At 45.2% G+C, this 26,351-nt stretch overlaps 3 protein-coding genes across 4 annotated transcripts in view; 2 read left to right on the top strand and 1 right to left on the bottom strand.

Moving 5' to 3' along the window:
• The window catches only part of LOC105562994 (serine/threonine-protein kinase 32A), a 95,019-nt gene that overhangs the window by 44,041 nt on the left and 24,627 nt on the right, over nucleotides 1-26,351 (bottom strand). The window lies entirely within an intron of this gene.
• Nucleotides 7,281-20,683, top strand: LOC105562995 (protein Star). Its single transcript, XM_012014223.1, has 6 exons — nucleotides 7,281-7,726; nucleotides 13,188-13,379; nucleotides 14,081-14,294; nucleotides 15,271-15,435; nucleotides 15,525-15,716; nucleotides 16,060-20,683. The coding sequence occupies exons 1-6, from the start codon at nucleotides 7,722-7,724 to the stop codon at nucleotides 16,243-16,245; spliced, it is 954 nt and encodes a 317-aa protein (XP_011869613.1). The 5' UTR covers nucleotides 7,281-7,721; the 3' UTR covers nucleotides 16,246-20,683.
• Nucleotides 20,966-26,351, top strand: part of LOC105562996 (facilitated trehalose transporter Tret1-like) — an 11,681-nt gene continuing 6,295 nt past the window's right edge. Inside the window, exon 1 of one of the 2 annotated variants that reach the window (XM_012014225.1) lies at nucleotides 20,966-21,221. In XM_012014225.1, coding sequence (XP_011869615.1) covers nucleotides 21,152-21,221 — 70 coding nt within the window. In that variant the 5' untranslated portion in view covers nucleotides 20,966-21,151. Of the gene's footprint in view, nucleotides 21,222-25,084; nucleotides 25,400-26,351 lie in introns of those variants that run through there. The other variant, XM_012014224.1, reaches the window with a different exon arrangement.

The following is a 26,351-nucleotide window of genomic DNA, read 5'->3' as shown; positions in this document are numbered from 1 at the left end:
TCGGCTTGAAGGGGATAGCTGAGGACGGAGGTAGGCGGTGTTTTAAAGAAGGACACCCGATATAGGAGGCATTGTACTCGGCGAACGAACCAGCGTCAGGCGCTTGGATCCCAGGTGCTGGAGGGCAGTCGAGGCAGTCTACTCGAGCCACGAGCCCAGGGCACGAGCGCTGGCGCTTCCTCCTCGGCACTCGCTCGGGTTCGCCATCCCGCGGGGAAGGCGGCGAGAACGCGTCATCGCAACTCGGCAGCGAGAGAACCGTCTTCTCTCCTCAGCGGCGGTTCCCTCCGCGCCGGAGAAAGAGAGAGAAAGAGCTGGACGCGTGGGAGGCGGGTGGCGAGGGCCGGCGGGAGGGACGGGCGAGGAGAGAGAAAGAACTTCCTCCCGGTGGGTACTCTCGCGTGTCATCATCCGCGCGCAGTGTCATAAACACCGTGGAGCAGCCGCGACTCCGTTTCGTCAGTGGGTCGAGTCGTCGCGAGCGAGGGATCCGCTCTCGCCCGTCCTGCGGGCGACAGCTGCGGGGACCAGCGCGGCGGGTTCCTCGCGCTCGGCGGGAGCCCGAGCGCCGCCGAGAGGGAAACCTGTTTGCGCGGACGATGCTGCGATCCGATCCTGACTGACGCGAGAGGATAGGCCGCCGTGGTCCTCAGGTACGCGGAAAAGGAGCCGCATCCGGCCGGAGTCACGATTCGCGGCGGCGACGAAAGGGAGAGACGTGCCTGCGCAAGAGCGTCGTGCATCGTCGTCGCACGCGATTTTGAAAAGACACGGGGTGGTCCACCGTGCCCCGCTGCGCGTTCGGCGCGACGGCGGGGGTAAAAGGCGCGGAGAAGGACGTGACGTTTAGCTCAAAGTTGCAACATTTCCCAGGCCCGAGCGCGATCCTCTTTTCCCTACTCGTGCCCGATGAATCTCCCGTATTTCGCAGCACGATGTGAAACGGGGACCCGCCTGTGTTGGTGCGCGTGCAGTGCGATTCACGCGAGTCCGCGCGAGAGTTAGTGAGGCGTGATCCGACCTACGGTTCGGAAATTCTCATTTGCGGCAATGCCTGCGGCCACGGGACGGTACGTTTTCGACGTTTAAGCCGGAAATGTGATCAGCGAGCCGAAGTTCGAATCATTGCGTGCCTCCTCCCCCTTCTCTCCCCCCCCCCCCGAAGGAGACATACGTTTTCCATAGATACACGAGGTAATGAATCATCGTAGTAATTCGGCGAGATAAGTTATCGCGGTCGCGTGAAATTTGGAAACAATCCGACGGAACGTAACGCGTCGCGTTGACGTCTATTGTAAACAGCGTGTCGCTCTGTGGCGTCTATTAGCAATCGTGTACTATATATAGACCGGAGCTATCGCACTTTCTCTCGCGATTCGCGGGTAGAGTAGAAATTTAAAGAATGGTTTAAAGGCTCTTTACCCTTCCTCAGCGAGAAGTGATTTGGGAATCGAATGATCTTCGCGAGGGAAACCTTGAGCAAATAGATAATAAAGTATTAATTTCGGTGCGAAGTTTTTATACGTGAAAAATGTAATCGTCGATGTATCATAAGGTGCTCAATATGAAGTACGTTCAATCGTACATCTTGAGACGCCTCGCGGAAATAACGGTATTGCTGAAGTACATCTAAACATTTAACCACAGGTACAGATTTGAGAATAACTTTGTCGGATCGTCGAAATAGTTTATTTTCCATCCGGCTGAAGATTTAAATACTTCAGCAAAGCCGTTCCTTCCGCGTTCTTTTGTCGGAAACATAGCTTTTTATAAATATTTCTATAACGATCGGAAAATATTAATCCATACTGTGTCGTCCGTCTCGTGCCGAATCCGTGAATGTGCAATTTGTTACAGAAAATAGCGAAATAATTGAATATTTGTAAAAGTCAAAAACAGACGCGAGGATGTCATCTTTATACTGTTATTGCGACAAATATTACCATATGCCTCAGAGAGTAAGGGAGGTCCAGGTTCAAACCCTGGCTGAGGTAATATTTTTCGCAATAAATTTTCTGCACTGACCGATTAATTGACCAGCTGTGGTCGAAGAAAATTCGGAATTTTATTGTTATACTATAGCAATATGAAGAAACGAATCTTTAAATATCTATATTTAACTTTGAAATGAAAACTGCAGGACAATTTTTGCTTCGGACATGTAAATTTAACTATTCGATTGTTTAATTATCTCGTGAAAATTTACACATTCATGATTTTGACATAAGAGGGACGGTATGTGTTAAGTGAAGAATATAAAATACTCACTTCCCGAGTCGAAATTTTGATACTATTTTGACACTTTTAAGGATAATTTACACCTACTTAGCTGATCTATATATCTACACAGACCAGCAATAACCTACTTTGATGACATACTTTTTTACTCCTCCCTTCAATCTTTAATTATAAAAATTTACTTTAGCTTCTACTGAAATGGATCTACTTTAATGCTAAATTGGCAAAAGTAGAAACTTCCGACACTATCAGTTTTAAAGTAGGAGTAAATTTTGTACTTGCAGTTCGACCTCTTTTACTGTCTTAGATTCTACTATACAGGGTGTCTCATTTTAAATGATCCACGCAAATATCTCAAAAAATATGAAAGATACGGAAAAACGTTTTAAGCAAAAGTTGTTTGGTTCGAAGGGGGATATAAGGTGGTGCCATTGACTTGACCTTGGATAGTCATTTAAAGGTCACGTGAAGGTCACCTTCAATTTTTTAAACGGAACCCCCTATTGTTTATTATACTATCTTATTCTACTAATTAATATGAACAACTTTTGTCTGAAACATTTTTTTATTTGACTAATACTTTTTCACATATTCAAGAGAAAATTTATAACTAACTTTTTCAATGTTTAGCTTATGATATCTCGATAACTGTTTGTCGGAGGGAAAAGCAGTACAGGACTCTTTTACTTGATTTGGTCTCAGGAATATGCTGTTGCAATAGTGCTCCAATTATTGAAAATTTTTGTGTATTGTAACACATGAAATTTACAATGTATACAATAAGCGACAACGATGATTATTCTCTCTTATTTCTGCTCATCTACGAATCTCCGCTCTTCTTCGGTGAACTCTGCGAAATTATCTTCGCCACGTTTCGAGTACAGCCACACCGAGAGCGACTGTATTAAATGAGAGTAATGAAGATAGCGTGCCGGAGGCTAAATAAACCTATCAGTTCGTTAGCTTCACATGATATTTTATCTACCGGCAAATCTGTCGGCTATGCCTGTAGCGAATTCGGTCGAATGCACCGGGTACGCACACGTCGGCAAACTCTACAGGCCGTCGCGCACAAATTGATTCGAGTACTCAAGTATTTAGTTAAACGCCGGCCTACGAGCGTTTCGATCGCCGGATCGGTCCAGCGGAAATTCCGCCAAACGACAATGACTTACGCTGGTCGTTGTACAACCACCGTTGGCATCGGTCGGGATCACTCGTGCTCCACCACGCGTTGCGATTTTAGTCAATTTTCGCGCACCAGTGCGCGCTATTGCCTCCGGTCGGATCCGTCATGGGAGAGGTGTACGGACTGGCGTTCGCCAAACTTTTTTTTGAGTTAACGACGCGAGACCAATAGTCATCATTCCCGAATATCGCGATTCCGAAGTACACTCAGCTCCCCTTTTACATGCTTTTTCGACAGTTTTTTTTTTTTTTGCAATCACCGTGTAACGTGCAGCTCTTAATTCTTAATCATGAAAATTTTTTAATTGAGCATGTGTGCCTCTACATTAAATTTAAAAAATCTTTAATGATGCATACCAAGAGAGAAAGAGAGACAGGGAGAGACAGGCAGACAGGGGGGAGAAAAAGAGAGAGAGAGAGAGAGGGGGAGGGAGAGAGCTGTGTAAGAAAAAAAACTTTCAAAGTAGCACACTCTTTTACGCGGTTTTTCGAAATATGTAACGCGATATTTTTTTTACGGTTTTTCCATGTAACGCGGAACGTATCTATCACGTAAATAGAGAGTTGGGTGTAATGGAAACCGGACTCGGGAAAATTCCACTGCCATATATGTAGCTGTGTATCAGCGTGATAAAGAAAAAATTAGCGATGTACAAAACTATTCGAATACATAGTCCCTCTCTCTCTCTCTCTTTCTCTTTTTCTCATTTGTATTTATATGATTCAATTCTAAACTATTAAAAAATTTTCGATACTATAATTTGAGTACGAATAAACAAGCTGTTAAAAAAGGGGTTTGAGACTTTAGTAGACAAGAGTAGACACTCGTGAAATGAAGCAAAAACTTTCACAACGTAAGTTTCGAAACGTTAATATTTTCCGAGTTGTAAACAATTCTTTATTTCGATTAGAGTACATTCCATTTATTCAAAGGAAGAAAAAATAAGAGTTCTTTAAACTCCAAAGTTTACAGAAAGTTCTCTACGTATTCTTCTTCCACTTCCGCACACCCGCCTCGCGCCACAGAGTTGCAGACTGTTTAAAAATACACTGCTGTTTATAACTCCGGAAATATTAGTTTTTCAATCTACGTTTTCCTCCATTTCACGAGTACTACCTGCCCTTCAAGTCCTGAGCATTTTCTTTTAACACCCTGTATTGTGTGGCCAATGCATTTCTAGTGTAGCCAACAATGGACCAATATTTAGCCAATGTTTAGCTAATATGCTACATCTCTGGATCCAAATCGAAGAATATTAATAATAAAATAAACCACGTCATCTTATTTCAATTACTCTGCACGTAATTGGACAACGTTGTTGGATATTACATCAGAGTGTTTTAATAATTTACCCATGACTGTTCGCCTAATCGTTTCAACTTCTGCGACATTAAATAAAATATCTTTCATTAGTCTTCTATTAAATATTAAAATATATTTTAATCCTAAACTGAATTCACATTACACAATCGGCATTACTTTCCCGCGTGAAAACATTCTGTTGTTACACGTTAACATTCAATTTCTAATAATATTAATTGCTTTAATTAAAAGTTACATTTCAACGATTCGACGCCCGAAGTCCCGATTCGCGAGCCTCTACAGAAAAGACCTCCGTTTCTCGCGATGCTCGCCCGGCGAAGTTGAGGAAACTTTAATCGGCGAACTTTCCTCAACTTCGCCGCCGGGTATCACGAAAGTCCCTCGGCCTCTCCACCGCGATCGGCCCTTTCGGCGCGCGCCACGCTCGCCGTCTGTCACGCAGCAGGGCCCGTCGGCGTCGGGAACAGAGGTCCCGGGCGAGGAAGCGCGAGGAGCGGAGTCGGGCCGCGAGTGCGACGAGGACGGGCGACGACAGATGCGGCGGCGGTGGCGGCGACGGTGGTGGCGGCTGCCGGGGCTTCGTCGCCGACGTCGCCGCTGCAATGCGACATTCGACCATAATACACGACACGCGCTTTCTCGGCCCGTCCAGAACGCTCGTCGTCTCGTCGCGTCGCGTCGCGTCGCGCCGCGCCGCGTCGCGGCCCCGGCGTCTCCCGTCTGTCTCTTTGTTCCCGACCGTCTCTCGCGCGTACGGTCGTTGTCGTCGTCTCTCGCTCGAATCGATACATACGCACGGCCCATACGTATGTGCATGTATACACGTAATTCGATGTCGGTCGGCGAACAAGCCGGCGACCGGGGAGACGGACGGAGCGAGCCGCGCCGCCAGTGAGCGAGCCGACACGATCCCGCCGCGGTCTTCGCCGTCGGCTCTCCGCTCTGTCCGTCGGGAATTCGCCGGGGAGTCCCCGCGGCAGTGGTCCCGAGTGCACTCCGGCAGGGGGCAGCCTCCGGGAGGCGAGAGGAACTTTTCGTCGTGGCAATTTCCTCGTGGGAGACCGGCGATCGCTCGGACCGTGATATCGGGCTGTTCGACGCTACGTCGACGAGGATTTTGTTCGTTCGTTGAAGAAAACAAGTGTTTCGGCGAACAAGTCGCGGGACGGGACCGCGTTCGGATCGAATCGCGATCAATTCCCGACGCGAGCGCCTCCGGGCGATCGGTCCTCTCGGCGACCTCCGTTCGCCCCGGAAAAAGAGAGGCCCGGATACCTCGAGGAATGCCGATCACGCGGGGAATCCCGCTCGTGCCGAGGAACACGTGGGGGATCTTCGACGCGGCGTCGCCGCGACAAACCTGCGGGCGAGAGCGAAGGAGAGAAATTCGGGGAAGGGACTGCGGTGAATAACTACTTCGAGGGCTCGGTTCTATAAAAATCCGGCTGTCGTCGAGAAGCACGAGGAGAATCCATCGAGGGGGGACAGCCGTGCAATAAAGAGAAGAAAATAAAAAGCAGTACTCTGGGGAGAAGAGCGAGGGAGCGGAAGAAGGGATTTTGCGGCAAACGTTCCTTGAGGCGTTTCGATCCGGCATTTGAGGGGACTCGAGGGCCGGCCGGGCTAAATTATTTTCAAGATTCTTCGAGACGTCAATTCTTCTTTTTTCTTCCCCAAGAAGCACGAGTGGAGCAATTAAGGGACACTTCATTGTACCTTGATTGGATTTGCGAGACTATGCGAGACCCGTGAAAATCGGCCCGAGATATTGTGAGATTCGTCAAGACTTCATTTTGTTTTCTTTCTCAAGAAGCACGAGTGGAGAAATTAAGGGACACTCTATTGTATCTCGTCTTGATTGAATTTTGCCCGAAATATTGCCGCGAATCGTTGCTGCACCGAGCAACTACGAGACCCGTGAAAATCGGCCCGAGATATTGTGAGATTCGCCAAGACTTCATTTTGTTTTCTTCCTGAAGAAGCGCGAGTGGAGAAGTTACGGGACACTTCGCTGTACGACGATCCGACGATTAATCGAGTTTGCTCGAAACATTGACTACAAATCATCGCATCATTTGCATCGCATCGAGCAACCGCGAGATCCCTAGATATCGGTGCCTGCGCTTCGAAGATTCGCAAAGTCGCCCCGGACTCGGGGAAGCGCCGTCTCAGAAATTCTGCAGACGCAGCTGTGTACCGAGAGACCACATCTCGAGACTTGATCGAGGAGGAGGGGAGAGGGAGGGGGAGGAGAGACTGCATCGGATATCCCATTTGTTACATAACAAACGGAGCCGCGGAAACAAAAGACGCGCGGGGAAGCGACCGCGGCTTCGATTGATCACTCTCTCCCGCCGACGCTCGTCGGGGGTGAAAGAGACAGAGAGTGAAGAGAGAAGAGAGGGGAGAGAGAGAGAGAGAGAGGAGGGGGAGAGAGAGAGAGAGAGAGAGATCTTCCCGCCGAAGCGTCTCTCGGGGCAAGGGGAGGGAAACCGAAAGAGGGAAACGATCTGACGCTAACAGGACCACAATACAACGACGCGACGACAACAACGCGTCGTGAAGGTCGAGCCCACGTGACGCGACGCTTAGCCGGCTGCCCGGCGGCTACCAAATATTGTGACCGCGCGATTCGTTCGCGAGACGCTAGACGCGAGACGCTAGACGTGAGACGCGTGTCGAAGACAACGCATCGCGGCGACGTTATCGAGTTGTCGGCGATCCTTTGGTTCTCCCAATCGAACTCGCGCGCGCGCGCGCGCGCACGCACGGGAGACGAGTGGTCGCTCTATGGCTAATTTGTTGGCAGTCTTGACACAGCAGGGGCTCAAAGGAAGAGAAGTGCCGTTCGCGCGTGAAGCGAAGAAGTGATAGCGTCGACGCGGTTGGGTGACATCTAAATGGTCCACGAATTTCGAGCTTGCGAAGTAAGAAAGGACACGGGGACGCGGACGAGCTGAAGCCGACGAAGATGAAGTGAGTAGGGGCGAATTACATTATCAAAGGTCCGCGATGGACCTCGTTTGCGGATCGTTTAAACGAGCGCGAGCTTATCTCGCCGGTTGTTCGATCGAGTGCCGCACGCTCTTCGGGTAGACTCTCGAGCTCGCGTGCGAGAAATCTGGAACCTGGGAAATGTCATCGAGAACGTCATCTTAACTTCAACGTGACGAGAAATAACGTCAGCCTGGAAATATAACGGAAGTTTCGTCAAAGCGAGCCCCGTTCGCTCGAGATCGCGAAAACGCGGAGGAGGCTGCAGTAATCGCTGCCGAAACGCAATCTCCGAGCGACCTGTTTACGTCGGATCGAAAACTGTTTGATATTACGATGATCTTTACGAGCGGGAACTCGCTAAATTGACGATCGAAGCCTTGGGTGCACTCAGTGCGCACTAGTGCAAGCAACCGAATTCGCTGTTAGACATGCATGTTCTTCTTCTTCTTCTTCTCCTTTAATGGCTAGACATGCATGTTATCTGATAGCGAATTCGCCCAATGAACACAAGTACGTCCTATGTACGTACAATGAACATCCATGCCGGATATTGTGTACATACATCGAACGTCCGTATCAGTTGCAGCTGACGTACAAAGAACGTCCATTGTACATCCATTTGCAACTCCAATAGACATCCATAAGTTGTCCATTAATGAACATTTATGGATGAATTATGGATGAATTATGGATCGTAAATGAATAAACTATGAATCTAATGGATGAACTTTGGACTTTTTAGGGACAAATTGAAATCTCTACTGGATACATTCCCGGGCAGAAATTTTAGTAGGGTGAAAATTCAATTTTTTAAACTAATTTTTAAATTGTGTTAAATTACATAGTCATCAAAAGTATATTCAGGTTATTGAAGTTTATCCATGATCCAACAATTCGCTGTCGCATCATATCGGCTCGCCTCTTATACTAATACGGGATGATTTTTACTTACGAGAAAGACTAACGCGCGGTCGCCACGCCGCGGCAGTGAGTGGTACTAGTGCTATATATTCAGGTTAACGTTTATCACATTCTATGAGGGAATCAGGCGTACCGGATCAGGCACATTTCAGGGATTCCTTATTAGGGCATTCCTTACTTCCTCCCTATCGGACCCTGACATCATACACAAGGCATGCATGATTTCATTTCTACTCGGGAGTATATATCCATAAATTAGTTATATAAAGGGAATCTTAAATGGATGTCCACTGGACGTCCGTTTATGCACATCCAATGTATATCTTTGTATGGACGTACAATGGACGATCTTATTATGTCCATGGACGTATGGTAGTAAAATGAACGTAAAACGGACGTCCATAAGATGTACGGTGCTATTTGCGCGGTTGCTTGCACCGAGTGCACACTAAGGCTTGTTTACACGTTCAGTTCCTATACTTAACTTTGTTTTAAAATACGTGTTCAAAGAGTATTTAGTCAAAAAATGATTCGTGTAAACGTTGTACAGACCATTTTTCTGGATAAGAAAAATTGCAAGAGGTATCTAAGATGGTCTTTAAATATAAGAATTGACTGGAAACAAGGCTTATAGCGAATTCGATTACCTGCACTAGTGCGCACACTATGGCCTGTTTATAGTCAATTTTTATATTTAACTTTGTCTTAAATACACGTTCAGAGAGTATTTAGCCAAAAAATGATCCGCATGAATACTGTACAGATCATTTTACTGGCTACGAAATATTCCAAAAGATATTTCAGACGATCCCTAAATATAAGAATTGCATGTAAACGAGCCTTAGTGTGCACTCAGTGTGCATTAGTGCAAGCAACCGAATTCGCTATGAGTTTGATCTCGGTGTAACTTGCTTCTTTCCTTTTCCTAGTCTCAGGACTTTGGAGAAAAATTAAAATTTAGTTAAATAGGGATTAAAATGAATTCGTATTGGTAGAAAGAGATACTCAAAACGACCCCTGCGCGTTGGTGCGCGCCAGCGCAAGCAACCGAAATCCGCTGCAAGTCTCGCCAAGTGCGCCACGCGGGACATCGATCGCGAATTCCGTCCCAATTTGGATAAGCAAATTTGACGAAGCGAGCGCGCCGCGTTGTCTCACTTTGTCTTCGCTGAAAGTTTTGCAGCGAATTAGTGGAGAACCTCGCGATGCACCAAGTGACGCGAACTTGGTCGCCGGCGAACCTCGCTTTAACGCAGCGTGAGACAAATAACGGGAGCGGACTTTGTTCCGCCTGGCGCAACACACGCGAGACTTTACACTGAAGATACTTTTTCTGCAAATTCTGATAAGAGGAGGCTCCACCGCAGATTCTCGTGACGGCCGATCCTATTTTCATTGTTTCGAATCAGAATGTTTTTCCCTCTCACGGGAGATTAATCCGCGCGATATATAATATTTATTTCATTTAGCCGGAGCGCTTCAATTTTGCAAAACAAATAATAATCGATTATTTATTCAATAGAGAGTAACAAATATAGAAATATCGTTGCGCGCTTGACTCTCCATATATATATTTTTTTTATTAAACTTGAATATGACAAAAACAAACGAAAGAGGCGGTATACATTTAATCTGTAATAAAAAAATATGTGGAATAAAGAGAAATTGTCGGAAATGAGAGGTGATTTTCCGTCCGGCGGGGTAATAGCTTCCGCTGCGAACGTGCGTGGTAGATGACAAACGAATTATTAATCCGAGCCACCGAGGGTCTTCCTTTGTCTCGAATCCTTAGGCGTGCGCTCACTTGAACGTGACTGAAAAAATGCCGGTTAGAAAGTGCAGGGTGACTCATGCGTGTATGTATGTACCTGCATATGTTGGTGCACGCGTGTTTACAGGGTGTCCGAGAAGACCACAAACAACAACTGCAAGGGGATAACCCCAGGGGGGTAAACCGCTGATCAAAATCATGTACATACACCAACAACTAGTGCCCAGTGGGCATTACTTTATCTTGTTATCTTGTTTTATATTATTTTATGTTTCTAATGCTCCAGCAAGGCCTAATGCCCCAAAAAAGTAACTGTAATTTCGTTACAAGTAACGAGTCCCAATCCTCCTAATAGCACTGTGCATTGGCTAAACATCGGCCCAATGCTGGTTATAATATTAGAAATTCATTGGTCGGTATTGTCCAACGTAAAGCCATTGTTGGCCGTGAAATAAATGTAAATATTGTACGATAATAATTATATAATAATAAATTTATGTTGGAAATGCATTGGCCAATATTAAACAATGTAACAAGAATATTGGTGTAACATTGATACAATATTAAACCAATATTGCTAAATAGACGTATTGGCGAAATAAGAGAAGGCGTCTTGCAATATCGAGAATACTATTATAGATTTACATTAATTCCCAATACTGCGTCAATATATTGTGCTACTGCTCTGGGGAGGAAAAAAAGACAGCAACCCATTTCGGGGCCCGCAATTAGTAATCGAATTATTTGTATTGTCCGCAACTCTAATCTTTTACGAATGTTACCCCGCGTAACTAAAAATCGCAATTAGTTATTCTATCGATATCGAAGATTTTTAAGTAATACTAATCAATTCTCTCAGTTCTCTCTTAGTTCTGTCGACGTTCAGTAACGCAAACATAATTTTTACTTAAGAGGCACTAACCGAAGTGTTAAGTTGCTTAACTAAAAAAAAAACCGGTCAAAATTTTTCCCAGAATAGAGTTACGAACAATCTAAACAATTCGATTACTAATTGTGGGCCCTAAAATGGGTTGCTAACTGTCTTTTTTTCCCAGAGTAGGAAATGCCCAAAAATGCCTATAGTAATGCCCAGTAATGCCGCAAATCTGTGCACTACAATGTCCTCGGCGGTTTATCCCTCGGGATAATCCGAAAACCACTGACCAAAATCTTGTATACCAATGCCCACTAATACCCAGTGGGCATTAGTTTATCTTATTATCTTGTTTATTTTGTTTTATTTGATCTTATTTGATCTTATTTGATCTTTATAATGCTCCAGCAAGGCCTAATGCCCCAAAAATGCTTAGTAATGCCCAGGTATGCCGTAAATCTGTACACGACAATGCCCTCGGCGGTTCACCCCTCGGGATAACCACTAGCTAAAATGTCCCACCGATTACACGATTTCATTAGATTTTATACGATTCCATCTGATTACAAATAATTTTATCTAGTTGCAAATAATTTTCTTAGACGCGCGCGTAAAAATATGTGACTTTGTTAAATCTCAAAGAGCTATTAGATCTCCTCAAAACAGTTTTTTTTAAATATTTTATTAATAAGTGTTTGTTTGTAGAAGTAATTTCAGTTAAGATTGCAGTATTCGGTTAGGTAGGAAACGTGTTCCCTTGCCTCCCACTGTTCCCACCAGTCTAACCGTGGTCTTGACGAGAAGTAATTTTGTATTTGCATCTACTGTTTATTGTTCGAAATTTTCACAGGTGCATCAACGTTTCAACTCACCGTTGTTCTAACAGCAACTACTTCACTCTCGTTATGAAAAGAATAATACGCGCTTTTAGGTACGAACTATGATGTATATTTGGATACCTATTCACTAAAAGAAGTAAATTTTTGGGGAAAATGAAAACAAGTTGAGAAAATGGTGAAATTTGATGTTTCTTGTCTAACAAGTGAAGAAACTTGAAAATTAAGACAAAACGATTACACGGGGATCTCGTAAAGATTTCATAATGATGTCGACATTAAAGGGTTACCCTTTTGCCCATCTGCTCGCTCGCAGTTTACCTAATGGTTTTCGAGCCTGTTCCGAAGGATATTGACCCCGGTTTTCACCCACGTCGTCTAACTTTGCTCTTACATTTAATTCAATTCATCCTCCGTCTCTTTCTAACCGTCCCCTTAGAAAGAGACAACAAAGGATGAATTAAACTCAAGATCAAAGTAAACGATCAAAGTAAACGTTGGTGAAAACCGGGGTTCGAAATTATCCTTTGCAGTTGCTGAAATATTTTATAGCATTCACTAAAATAATGTATAATAAATCTCGAGCTATATGTATGCGAATCCCTCTCTCATCGAATTTTTATCAAACCCCCCGTGCAAAATAAAATTGCTATTGGCTATCGAGTAGCTTATCGATCAATTGCCCTTCAATAATATCCGTCAGGACCGCAGAACGTTCCAACTTTCCTCGCTGGTGCCTTCTTAATCCTCCCTCACCCTTCTTTAGGCAATAGCTTTGAAATAACTGACAAATTGGAAGACGGAAAAATTTCACAGCTCATCCATTGTGAAGAAAATTCCAATGCGGAAAGGTAACGGTAGGCAAAAGTCCCCGTGTTTGCCCGTCGTTGCCGGAACTCCGGTATTAATACCCGGCGAAGGGGATAGAGATTTCGTATGTTGTGTCAAGAAAGCATCGAGGCTGCGTCTCGACACGAGTCCTTTCTCTCCCGTGATAAGCATGCAGCGCGTGTTTACACATTCGTTGTGTTTCCGCAGAATGGCACCCGCAGGGACACCCTCGTCAAACGGAGGTCTGCCACCGTCTGCAGGGCCCACCTTGACCGGCACGTCGTTTACCAATTCCAAAAGGACCTGGTGCAGGAGAGTGGCCCCCTGCTTGGCCTTTCTTGCCGCCTTTACCACCGCCATGGTTCTGCTCCTCGTTTGGAGCGAGGCCGCGGCTTTGAGGTAAAGTGCCGACGAATTTTCGTGTAATTCATTGACCCTTTTAGATAAGGAGAGGAAGAAAATAGAAAGGAACAAATGGTCAGAGGACTCTCGATAATCGGGTGGAGTTAGAAAATGGGTATTGAGGGTGAAACGTGATCGTCGCTGCGTGAGTTATCACACACCTATCACATCGTGTACTGTTAAGTACATTTTAATAATAAATTGGTCGAGCTCACGCGCCAACAACCGCGCTGTATTCTCAGAGGACATTTTTAGTTGTACTTAAAAAAAATATGTTTTTTTACTTAATTTCCGTTCTCATTCCTAATGTCACGACAAAGTGGCGATTCTTGTGACAATTAGACGACGAGAGAAATCTATAATATTGCAAACTTCTGTGAAATATTTGACACCCCGTGCAGTCTCATTAGACCGAGGTTTTTCGTTTTTCATTATTCCAAATCCCACGTGTGTCTCGCACGTCGTAAAATCTGTTCTCTGCGGTGCAGCGAGAGAGAGAGAGAGAGAAAGAGAGCCAGGCAGGCGACTCGTGATACACTGTGGAAGAGATCGGATTTCGGCGAGCTCGTGTGTGGAAATTTATACCTTTCGCTTCTTTTTTTTTACTTCCCTGGAGAGAGGATTACACGATCGAGCCCCAGATCATGCAAGATTGAACACCACTGGTGGGGCAGCTTAAAGCGGACATTCCGTTACAGGAGACAGGCGTTCGACGCGAACATGACCAGGGACTACGTGCTCGACAGCGTCTCGATGGACAATCCGCAACTGGTCGCGTACATACGGCAGGTGCACCTGAAGCCGACGACCCACCAGGACCCGTTGAACGCCAACCAGAAGTCGGAGGAGAAGTACGTGGCCACGCTGTCGCAGGGCAAGCGCGAGGGCATCTACGCGGAGTACATCAGCAGGGTGGGAGATCCTTCGTTTTAATCCCCGAGAGCGTGATTAATGTCCCACGAGTCACCGTCGCGCACACCGAGAGCCTCATCCTTCCAACGTGACGACGTGATATCTCCTTGTTCGCGAAACTCGCGGTTTACAGAGCGGTGAAAAATGGCATCGCGCGGCACGCTCTAAAATCCTTAATTACCGACAGAATCCTCGATCAATTATCGGATGATCTTTCGTCAATTAAAAAAGTCCGGGAGGAGCATCGACAATTTTCGAAGCGCAAGCGGCCGAGGACGATGAGGCTCCCGCAATTAAACAACCGCGCTTCGCAGTTCACTTACAATTCGACTTTTTCGGATATCAGTTTTTCTCTTTAATTATTGAAACGGTGAACGACGGCCCTTGATGAAATCCTCTTTAGAAAAAATATAACAACCCTCTTAGCGTTTAAATTAAAATAAAAGTTGGCGATTTTGAAATATTCTGTAGAGACATTGCGGAAGATCGTGAAAGATAATAATTTTCTCGATATATTAATGCCACGTTTTCATGAGCTTCTGCGGATGCGACGGTATGAACATTCACGAGCGATATCTTTCTCAAAAGGGCTCGGAGTTTCTTCCTGCATACGTCGACTCCTTCTTGCGCCTTATCAAGCTTCGGAATTAAAATTAGCGCCAAGTGTACCAGCGCCTCGCAGTCTTGAAAGTCTATTTTAGATATTGCACGGCCGCGCTAACAATTCTTTATCGCCCGCGATAGTGCACTACGTAACATTAGCGAAACACGCGATAGCGGGAGTGGATCGCTGTCGGCACGCAACCAGGTTAAAAATAGGCGAACGAGATAGATGAGCCTCGGTAATCTCCCCGGGGCTCCTTTCAATTCATCTTGTTAATTAGGAGCGATAATCAGGCCGACCCCAATTTACCCTCGTATCGCGACTCGGGTCCGTAGATCCGTCGCCCATCACCGCCGGGTGTCGTTCTTTCAGATAGGCGCGGTTTCCAGCACCGCCTGGCTGGAGTTCAATCTAGGGTGGCGAGGTGTCCTGATACTCACCGAGCCCAAGAGCTTCTTCGAGGCGCAGCGTAGCACCAGAAACCCGCGGTCAAGGGTTCTTCACGCTTGTCTCAGTACAGACACGGATACCAAAGAGGTGAGATGGGGATGAGAGGGTAATGACGGTTCCGAACGCGACGAGAGAGAGAGAGAGTACGCGTTTCACGCGCGCAAACGATATTGCAGATAAAGTACCACCAGGAATCGGAGGTCCAGGTCACAAAGCTGGGCGACGGTCCCAACAGCCTCGTGTCGTCGGACGACGGTTTTCCTACCACTAGACTCAAGTGCTTTCCTCTCTACAGCGTACTGTTGGCGTACAACGCCACGACCTTGGATTACCTGAGTCTGGACAGTCCCGACGCTCCCGACGGCCAGGTAAATGGATATATAAATTTAATAATTTAGCGATCCTCGAAATACATAATTTTCATGTTCACACACAGTGCTCTTTTTAATTCAAAATTCTTACACTTGTCTGCCTGCTTAAAAAAAGCACGTAAAATTATGCGTGTCACAATTCCATCGCGCATATCGTTGTTACATTTCTCTCGTTGAAAAAGAACAAATATAGTTAATTTGACGATCATCTCGAGATTTAAACTCGCTCGAGCAGCGCGTTTAAGCTTCGGCACGCGGTAGAGCGGAGCGTTGTAAAAATATTAAGTCGGTAACGAGCGTTGCAAGGGCTTGTCGTAAGGGCGACTGACAATGATCGCAGGTACTCGACACCATCCCATGGGACATCGTAAGAATATCGATACTCTCGATACGGTGGAGTCCCCATCACAGCGAGGCGGAAACAAAGAGCTTCATCGACAAGATGACCAGCCGAAGTTACAAGCTTGTGCACACGACGGACACCGGAAAGTCGATTTTCCTGTACGATACTCTCCATAAGATTTGACCATTGACTCAGGTTACAGACTGGTCTGCGCCCGCACGCAGGATATATGTAAAGTAATTTAAGCGACTCGAGTAAACCCACCCCACCGCACCTTCGATCCGTTCTTCATATTTTATTTCGCCGCCTAGAGATATTTCTCCCGGCCGGAAGCGCGACCTTCCGTTCGGCTACGCGCAAGGGACGACTTCGTCGCCGCAGTCCGGGCCGCCGGAAGTAATCGATCGCGAAACTCGTTCTCCGCCGAATTCACGAGTTTGTTATTAGTGTCCTTGCCGCTGGGCACGCCCGACGTCCTCAGGCGTGTGAAGCTCGTTGCTCCCGCGATTTACAGAACGATGTTTACCCGCGATAACGAGTCCATCGATAACAATTGTCGGACGAATCTCGGAGGGTCTGACGAATTCGAGAATTTGTCGAGAGCGCCAACGATTGTACTTTGGCCGTTTTTAAGCTGAGAGTCGAAGCCGTTAGTCGCCATGGACTTAAGGCTTTCGCTTCTCGGAATGCTCGAGGAGCCCCAAGTTTCGACTCAAAGTTGGGAACGTTGGGGTCAAATTTCGAAGAGTCCGCAGCTTCAAGTCGCGATTTCCAACTTGAGATTTGAGGCTTTCAAGTGTCCCGCCCTCTCGCGCGACTTAAAATCGCACAAGAGCCGAAAACACTTCCAAGTTCCTACGTGTGCGGTTTTCCTCGTGAGACATCCTCTGCCTCTGGAGGACCGGATTGCAATTACGAATCCGCGGACTTGAATTCCGCCGAACTCGAGAAATTGAGAAAGATTACCCTCCCCCGCGCATTCTCGCTGTCGCTAATTAATACGGGGTGCAACGATTTTCTTCATCCACGCGGGCAAAATATAGTGACGTTCTGAACGCACGTACATTTTGCGCGTCGTATATGGCGGAAACACGCGCGAGTCCTTAAAATCCGTCTCGGGTATACGTGACTTTCGTATCTGCGTCTTGTCGCGAGACGTGCCGCGATTTCTCTCGCTTTCTCGTTTTCAGCCGCGATCTTTCGCGCATCGACGACTGCCGACGAGCCAGACGGAGCGTTCTCTTAAAATTTTTTCCGCTCGCGCGAACGACGCTGCACCAAGACCTCACCCGTCGGCCCTCCTGCGACGTCTCGTTTTTTTCCGTCAACGACTTCGACTCGAAGATGCGACACGTAATACTCCACTTATTTCGCGAAGGATTAACGAATGATTCACGCCGGTGATTATTACAGATATAGTTGTTTAAGTATTTACACAATAAAAAAAAAGCAAGAGGAATGTTCAGCTTGGAAAGTAGTCGAGATTCAAGACACACGCACGACAGTTTATGTCAATTCCCGTTTGATTTCGCACCGAAACCCATCCGTTCGCACGGCGAGACTGGTTCAAGACTACTGATCGTCGGTCTTCAGTTCTGCGCCCTTATCATTTCTCCGTTTCCATACCAATGGGAACCCTAGTAGCACAGTGCGGGGACCAAACGTTCGCTAAACATTGGCCCAACACAACCAAATATTTAACCAACGCTTGGTCCACGCACTGTGCTGCATAGGGAAAGGACGCAATGTCAAATTTAATTTAGCAAACGTCGAGCCGAACAAGCGAAATAACCGACGCTTTCGTGCGAACATTTAAAGTTCATTTCTGCCCGCCCGCCCGCGCACGTCGCAGTTTGCTCAGGTGAAACTTAAGCTTTACGTTGGAAGAAGAGGAAAAAATCAGGGCCGCGGGCTCGTGTAGCGGAAAGCGAGAAATTAATTTCTCCCGTACCTGAGCTAAATAACGCCTCGTTTAATCCTGTCTCCGCAATGACTTCCCCTCCCCCTCGCGAGGATATGCGAGACACGGCGCGGGAATCGCGTCGGATATATTTAAAGCTCCCGAAGTTTCGCGGATCCGGAGATTATGGAGGAGCGGATTTTCGCCGAACGTGGACTCCGAGACTCTCAGGATTGACACGAGGATCCGATAATTCGTGTGATTCGAAGGACCGGTCGCTTAATGGTCCGAGAAAACCCACTCGAAAGTCCGGTCGCGATAAATCCCCGCCCGGAGAGCGAACCGAGAGGATTTCCAAGTGTCCGCGCGTCGTCCGAACTCCTTCCGAGAGCCGACACCAAAAAAGAAAAGGCGAGACGAGACCCCCGTCTCTCGTACGATTTTACAGTAGCACCGTTTTTTTTTGTTTTTTTTTGTTAATAACTTAGGGCACAAGCTACTGACCGAGCGTTTTACGCAGGACGCGCCGATTTTATTATTTAAGGTAAAGTGAACGCGCGTCCGGACGTCGCCGGCCGCGCGCGCGTCGACGCGCGCTATCGCGTGTGATAAGCGAGCGAGCCGAACCGAGGTATTCTCCCGCATTCACGCCGCGCGTTCACAACTAGAAGGAGCGACCGTCCGAATCTCATGTACATTTGCACCGAGCACAACTCACTCTTCTCCTCGCGTGTCGCGTCCACGTCGATCGGGCGAATCAAATTGCGACGGACGGGGAGCGATGGATCCGCGATCAGTTTGGTCCACGCGATCGATCGGAATTCGAAAACGGCACGCCCGCTGCTTAGTGCTACACACGTGCGACGTAGAATTGGGAACGTAAATACCTAAAGCACAGGCCTTATTAGCGCGTAAGGTGATACTTTAAAGCATAAGGTAGTGATAAGCAACACCGAGCCGCGCGAGTGATCCTCGCGTGTTAAATTATATCTTCGCTCGCGTTGTGTTCTGTACAATTAGATTCTCCTTTCCGTCTTAAGTTAGTCGTAACTTATAAACGATCCGTCTCTAAAATTCTTAGGGATGAGAAACTAGATTATGTTTTTTTTTTTATTGATAACGCACCAACTTTTGCGCGAAAGTGTTCTTCGAAAGGAAGATTATTTTGCCTTCTGAAATTCGTCCGACGTCGCCCCGCGAGAAGTTTTCGTTTGCCGAGAGAACCGCGTAATTCGCGAATCCGAAGATTCCCGAAGATATAACGCGAAGCTCGAGGAATTATCGTGCGAAACGCGCGCGCACGTAAAAAAAAAGGATAAGGACCACGTGCACCGAGATATCGCCTTTGTGTTATTTCAGTTACGCGATAATTCCGAGCCAGCGCGAGGATCGCTTGCATTCGCGACGTCTGTTTAACGCTAAAATATGATAATCCGTAATTATGATAATCTAAGCGATACTCCACAATTCTTCGTTCCTAGTGGATTTAAATTGCACATTGGATAATCAACAGTGAAGATGAAGGTGCCTTTAGCGTTAAACGCACGTCGCGAAAGTGGGCCTCTGACTTGAAGTTGACGCGTTATTGCGATTATATGGTTCATTAGGAACGTTCAGCACGACAGATACTTAATAATGCGATTTCCTTTACATCGATCATAGTTGCGACGGTCATCACATTATTCCCATTGTTAATCGCGTCAGCGCGCAGCGTGTTTCGCGAAGCGCAGTAGTCGTGAAGCGAACAGTCGAATCTTCTTCCGGTCATCGAATCTCTGGAATTGACAGAATTTCGAAATTTTACGAGGATCACTCAAGAATCCAAGATTTCCATCCAAGATTCGCAAATTGTTTTCAGGGACGGTGAAAGTTTTTGCGCCTGGCATCAAAATTGCAGTTTCAGAGTCTCATTCGCCTCGCTATTTATTTTTCCGTACAGATGAAACGTTATTATTTACGAAAGTCTTCATATTAGCGTAATAACTTTAAGTTTTAATATAACGATTAGTTAATTGAACAAAGTATTGAAATAATAGACGACTCTTCTATGAATAAATAACAATGCAATGAGATTCGGGATACAATGTGATTCTGGGAGCGGAAATTTCACCGCGCCTGAACAAACGTGAGCATTTATTTGGGACCGCAGTCTAAATATGCAGGGAAATCACCCGTGCTTGGCGGGTAAATTTTGGGCTCGGCAAAATTGTTATTCAATTATTACGCACTCGCGGATGCGCACTTACGTGAGATTCGGCTGCGCGCGGCTGCGCGATTTCATTTTGTAAGTCCTTCATTACTCGTACGGATAATCCGCTTTTCCTTTACCGGAAACCATTCCATGACTAGCAATTCGCGTATTTCTCTCTTCCTCTCGCCAGTGCCTGTACGCAGCAACGACTTCATCGTAGTACCTATGCATTTTTCGAGAGATTTTTTTTTCACGTTTGTGTTTATATATACATATATTTTTTTTACAGCGTATTGTAATTCGCAGGTTTCACGTGACGAATGAGGTTCTTAGCAAAATGGCTGCCTTGTACGCTTGAGGCGCAAAACGGTTGTGCGTTACCCTGAGGCAAAGATTTTAGACATAAAGTACCGTCTTAAGAGTACAATACAGCCATTCCGCTCAGGACCTAAGCTGCTCGCATTTCTATCCTGCGAGGAGCAGCCAATTCCCTTTCGAAAGAGCAATAAATTTGGATATTATATTTTGAAGGGGGAGATTATTTATTGATCCTTCCTACTGTAAACCTCCCTTATAATCTCTCCGCTTATTATTGTTTAGTGTACTTTATTGCACTCCTCAATATCGCAGTGCGTCTCTTTAATAGAATTTATTAAAATTGAAATAAAACATCTTGTTGATTCAACTGGCAATATAATAAATTGTTACATTTGGTACGACGTTTTGACCCAAGTATCAGGTCTTTATCAAGTAACTGAACTACAAGCCAACATGTCAATTTTTGAAGTTGATGAGAAATTACAAAAAAAAAGTAAGAAGGTACATAAGTAAAAGTTACCTCGCGCACAGATGTTCGCAGAGCATAAATTGCAGCAGACTCGCAGGTCATTGTCGACGCAGGGTATCGTCAGGAAAATTATCTTATCTTAAGTGCGCACGTTCGCGCGTTATAAAGCTCCGAGTTGAACTGAGTTATAGGTAAAATTGGGAAACAACAAATGACAAGCGTGACCTACAGTGCTTCGATCACGCAGTCGTATAAGACACTTAAGTTCTCTGTGTCAGTTCGTAAGTTAATTGTGTTGTTTGTTTTTTTTATAAAAAACATTTCCGCGATCTCACGTTTTCTAAAGTTGTGTTCGCTGTGTAAAATAATTGGGGTCGACCAATTAAATTCATGTTCATCAGCTGATCGATGCCCACTAACGACCGATTGACCACTGACGTGTTTTTTGATGTCATTTTTGTGTTCTTTAATTCGAGTCTGCAAATGACGTTTTGTTTGCCCGACGTAGAAAGCGTTGCAATTATTGCACTTAATACTATAGCAATAATTTAGCAATATTAAAGCAATATTGCTAAATATAGACATATTGGCTGAATAAGAGAAGGCGTCCATCTTACAATATTGAGAACACTAGATTTACAGTATTTCCCAATATTGCGTCAATATATCGTGCTGCTAGGAAATGCCCAACAAAATGCCCAGTAAAGCCGCAAATCTGTGCGCCACAATGCGGTTTACCCCTCGGAATCGATCTTTAATCGCCAGACAAATCCGTAGTACGTGTACTTTTCGCTCGCAAAGTCGAGATAACGTAGCTTATTCCATACCTATTATGACGCTCGGCTATCGATTTTTCACCATTTTCATCGCGAAGATAGAAGATAAAACACGATCGCTTTCTGATAACGATCCGATTAAACGTGAAACTGATTTGTTGGCGTGATTCTATTGGGATTTCTCGTGAGTACGTCTTACGTAACGTGTTATCGGACATTCCGCTTTATAATAGAAAATCCTTAACGATTATTATTTTCGAGAACGTACGCATGAAAGGAAATAATGTGTCTATTGCAACCTTAGGTGAAAACCTTTGTAGTATTAAGCTCGGAAGCTATCGATTTCTTTCTTGCATTGTGTTTTGGACGTACCGTAAATGATGTCGAAGCGCGACAATGTGGTTGTTATTTGTGCCCCGAAACATTGTCACTTGCGGCAAGTATGAAACTGATGAATTATGTCTCCTTCGTTAGGTATTTCCACAATTACATATAACGCGCGCGATTTATCAGAGGAACGCATGTCACGGAAAATTTATCGGCGATACGATGCCGCGTTCAATCTTGCGAACGAATGACAGCGCGGCTGCAGGTTGCGCTCTGTGACCGGTTTAATTTACATTTATTAAATGACAAGCGGCGTTCGTTCGACAGAAGTTATTGGCACGGATAATAATCGTGTCGCGTGTCGTGTAATTTATTTAGTTAAATCGACCTCATTATCGCGCCGTTGAATTTACTGCAAGATTTCAGAATTTCGTCAAAACTCTGCCGAGTGCGATAAATCGAGCGCTAACGAGGACCTTGTTTGACGAGAAAATTTCTCCGAAACCCTTATCGAGATTTCATAAAATGCTAGAGACGTTATTCTATCGAAAGAGGAACAATCGATAACGATAACTTTGATTACTATTGGACAGTAATAACTGGATACGCTGGTTGTATCGACACTCATATTTCTGTTATCATGTTAATTACGTCAAACAGGCTTGAGGCTTGAGCTTCGCACGTCGGTTTAGGTCGCATTAGTTTCGAACAAGGTTCAAGGTTCAATAAAAATGCAATAACCCAAGGAGAAATGAAAAACAAGATGATGTCAATTTGACGTCATATTGACCAAATTTATGCCATATTTTCGTCAATGTGGCATCAAATTGACGTCATCTTGACTTTTTATTTCTCCTTGGGAATAATTTTCCACTTGACCCACCGTAAAGATAAAAATGCGTTTAGAATCGATCGATCAGGCGAAGTCGGATAAAATTCGATTCTTACAAATTTTTCATTTTTAAAATTCGCTTATTAGACAAAGAGAGGAGAGCGATGTCTAACGTTTGCGCGGGTTGCAATTTTTCGCGTCGAGAAACGAACGGAGATGGTGACCGGGGAAAAAGCGGAAAGAAACGAGACGATGAAAATGTCTTGTCAGTGATCTCCACGGGGTGAAATGCGCGAAATGGCGTGTGGAGGTTCAATGAGTTACACGGGCGGCGGTGTTCCTCAGGGAGCGCGTTCGCTCGGGCTTCTCACGAGGGGAATGCAATAATCTACGAGCGAGCTGCTTCCGTCGGGAAACTCGAAGGGGCACACGAAGGGGAAAAGGAAGAGATAGCGGGAACGCGCGTAAAACGCGAAATTCGACGCGACGGCGGAGAAAATCGAGAATTGCTCTCTGCCGGCGATTGAAATCGGATTGAAGTGCTTGTCACACGACCAGAGGCAGTGCTCGCCGTTAAAGGTAAGCGGCCGCATTTGGCGGGGGCTCTCGTTTCTCTCTTCCGAATCCGTCGGGCATTTCGGAATGTTCCGTTTATGAAAACCGGACGTTCTCCGCGCGTCGCGCGCCCGTTCGTTTTGTTAAATATTCCATAAATTTTGACCGCGTACGTACTTAACGAGTTTCACCATGTTGCCGCATAAAATAATTAAACAGTCGCGGTTTAGTGTCTTTCTGTTTTTGATGCGCGCCAGGCGTACATGTAATTTACCACGCGCAATTTTCCATTTGCGCTACGCAAATTTATATTCACCGTTATTCCGAAAGATTACTTTAACGAGCGCTATTTCGTACTTTCGCGTTCGTAAATATTTTATATATTATTAAAATGTCCGTAAAGCGCGTCTCTGTATGAGGATCGTTAATAATGTAGAATATTTTGGAAACAAAGTGCAACATTTCTCTCTCTCTCTCTCTCAAAGTGAGCGTGAAATTAGGGGGGAAGGTTATTTTTTAAAATAAAAGTCACTCTCTCCCTGTCTTTTCTCTCTTTGGTACAATTTTTACCTGTCCCAGAGGTTTTTGGGCTCATCTTTTCGCCAGACACGCCGACGATGGTCTTCATCTTTGCTTCTCGTTGTTGCCCAGTGAGAAATGATTCGTCGATCGATATCGAATCGACGTCAATTTGTACGCGTTCGTATATAGTTTATATATTATTAAAATGTCCATAAAGCACGTCGCTGTATAAGAATTTTTAATAATGTAGAATATTCAGGTAACAAAGTGCAACATCAAAGTGAGCGTGAAATTAGGGGGAAAGGTTCTTTTTTTAAATAAAAATCACTCTTCCTCTGTCTTTTTGTCTCTTTCGTACAATTTTTACCTGTCCCAGAGGTGTTTGGGCTTATCTTTTCGTCAGATACGCCGACGATGGTCTCCATCCTTGCTTCTTGTTGCTCAGTGAGAAATGATTCGTCGATCGATGTCGACTCGACGTCAATTTGACGATGTCGATGTCGGTTCTTGAAAGAGTGTTTTGAAATTTTCCCCATACATTTTACTAGTAAAATTTCCAAAAACTCTCGTAAAATTCTTGCAAAATGCCATGTTGCTCCACGATTCTCAGAATAAATTTTACGAGAAAACTCTCTCTGTGTACGGATGTAAGTTTCCCAATAGCCGATACGGTGTTCTAAAAATAATGTCGGTTCTTGAAAAGCCGTTACTGCACCGTTAAAACTTCTCTGTATCATTATCAGAGAAAGAAAATAGTTTTATCAGTATGACTAATGAAAAGTAAACTAGTACATTTTTCTCACAAAAAAATGCGCCTTTCTCGGAAAAATGTTGCTGAATATGCGGTCTAGTTTGACTCTTCGGTTTCTCTTCCTCCTATCGAGCTGTTACGAAGGTTCGAAAGATTCACGGACCAGTTTTACTTCATTTCTATGTGCGAGAATCTTCTAAAACCGTGGACGCGAGTCGTCGAGGCGCAGAGATTTTGCGAAAACGCGTCTCGTATTCGTTCGGATTTTCAGCACCGCGTGCGTCCCCGCTGTCGCCGCGATTATCGTCATTTCTAAATCTTTTTGTCGTTTCGATCGAGTCAGATAAGCGAGAGATTAGCGATAATGGTGACCAGATAGTGACGGCGGTGATATACAATGGCCCCGATGTCGCACCGTTCATTCGGTTCCGGGCGCCTCGTGTCGCGCCGAAACGTGGGCTGGCATCTCTCTCTTATCTCCGGTGAATCTCGTGTTACTTGTGACGATAACTCGAAGGGAATAGTCAAGTGCGAAACGCGTTAATTGAGGGGCGACGTCGCTTTCCTTCGATACTTCTTTGAAGAGGCAGCCGGACCGCCCGAGCGAGACGAAGATGGAAGTCACGGGGATGATTAACGGAGGCCCCGTGCGCCAGGAAGGCAGGAAGCTGTGGCAGTATTTAGCATCCATTTCCGGTACTCACTGGCGTACAATAGCATTCGCCGTTTCCCAGATAGCCACTTTGAGCACAAGTTGCTTTCATATCGCTAACAAACACGCTAGTATCTTGCTATGCTCCTATGTCGTCTATTGTGCTGTAGTTCGCTGTAGTTTGATGTCGGAAATGAAACATTTGCATGATCCAAATATTATGCTAGCATTAAGTGCTTGGCCAGACGTAATAAATATAATATGTTTATATCTGTAAAAAAATTTCAAGCAATGTGTGATAGCTATTTGTCAACAATATGTCCATCCGATGTGTTCTCTCTTTCCCAATGAGAGATGATTCGTCGAACGGTGTCGAAACGATGTCGAATCGACGTCGATTTGATGGTGTCGTTTCGACATCGATCGACGAATCATTTCTCACTGGGTTAGCTGTGCACTTAACTACAACAATATGTTATGCCAGCTGTATACTTAAATCACTCAAACATTGAATTCCTAGCATCAGTTGCTGTCCTTTTACTTCCATACATTGCTTGAGCATACTAGGCTATCTGGGTTATTACTTCTTTCGCGGTGTCTTACGAGTTAGGTAGATCGAGTCCGCGTCGAGATTCTGCAAAGTCGCATTTTGACAACTATCCGTTTAAACGTTTATTGATATATATACAGGGTGGGCCATTTTAATTTATACAGTCGATTTTTTAAAAAACTAAAAGAGATATGAAAAAATGTTTCAGACAAAAGTTGTATGGTTTCGAGGGGGACATAAGATGGTACCATAGGTTTGACCTTGAAGAGTAATTTGAAGGTCACATGAAGGTTACCTTCAATTTCTTAAATGGAACCTACTATTTCTCGTTACATATTCTTGTAGGTTATCTCGAGAGCTTTCCAAAACACTATAATAAAGTATTTTTTTATTAAGAACTTTTTGAGTTATTAAGGTTTGAAAGTTTCAATATTTAGACGTAAATT

The sequence above is a fragment of the Vollenhovia emeryi genome, unplaced genomic scaffold, assembly GCF_000949405.1.
Source record: "Vollenhovia emeryi isolate VEMERY1.0 unplaced genomic scaffold, V.emery_V1.0 DF939181.1, whole genome shotgun sequence".
NCBI classification, from domain to species: domain Eukaryota; kingdom Metazoa; phylum Arthropoda; class Insecta; order Hymenoptera; family Formicidae; genus Vollenhovia; species Vollenhovia emeryi.
Note: the sequence above shows the minus strand (reverse complement) of the source record. Positions and strands in the feature narration are given on the sequence as shown.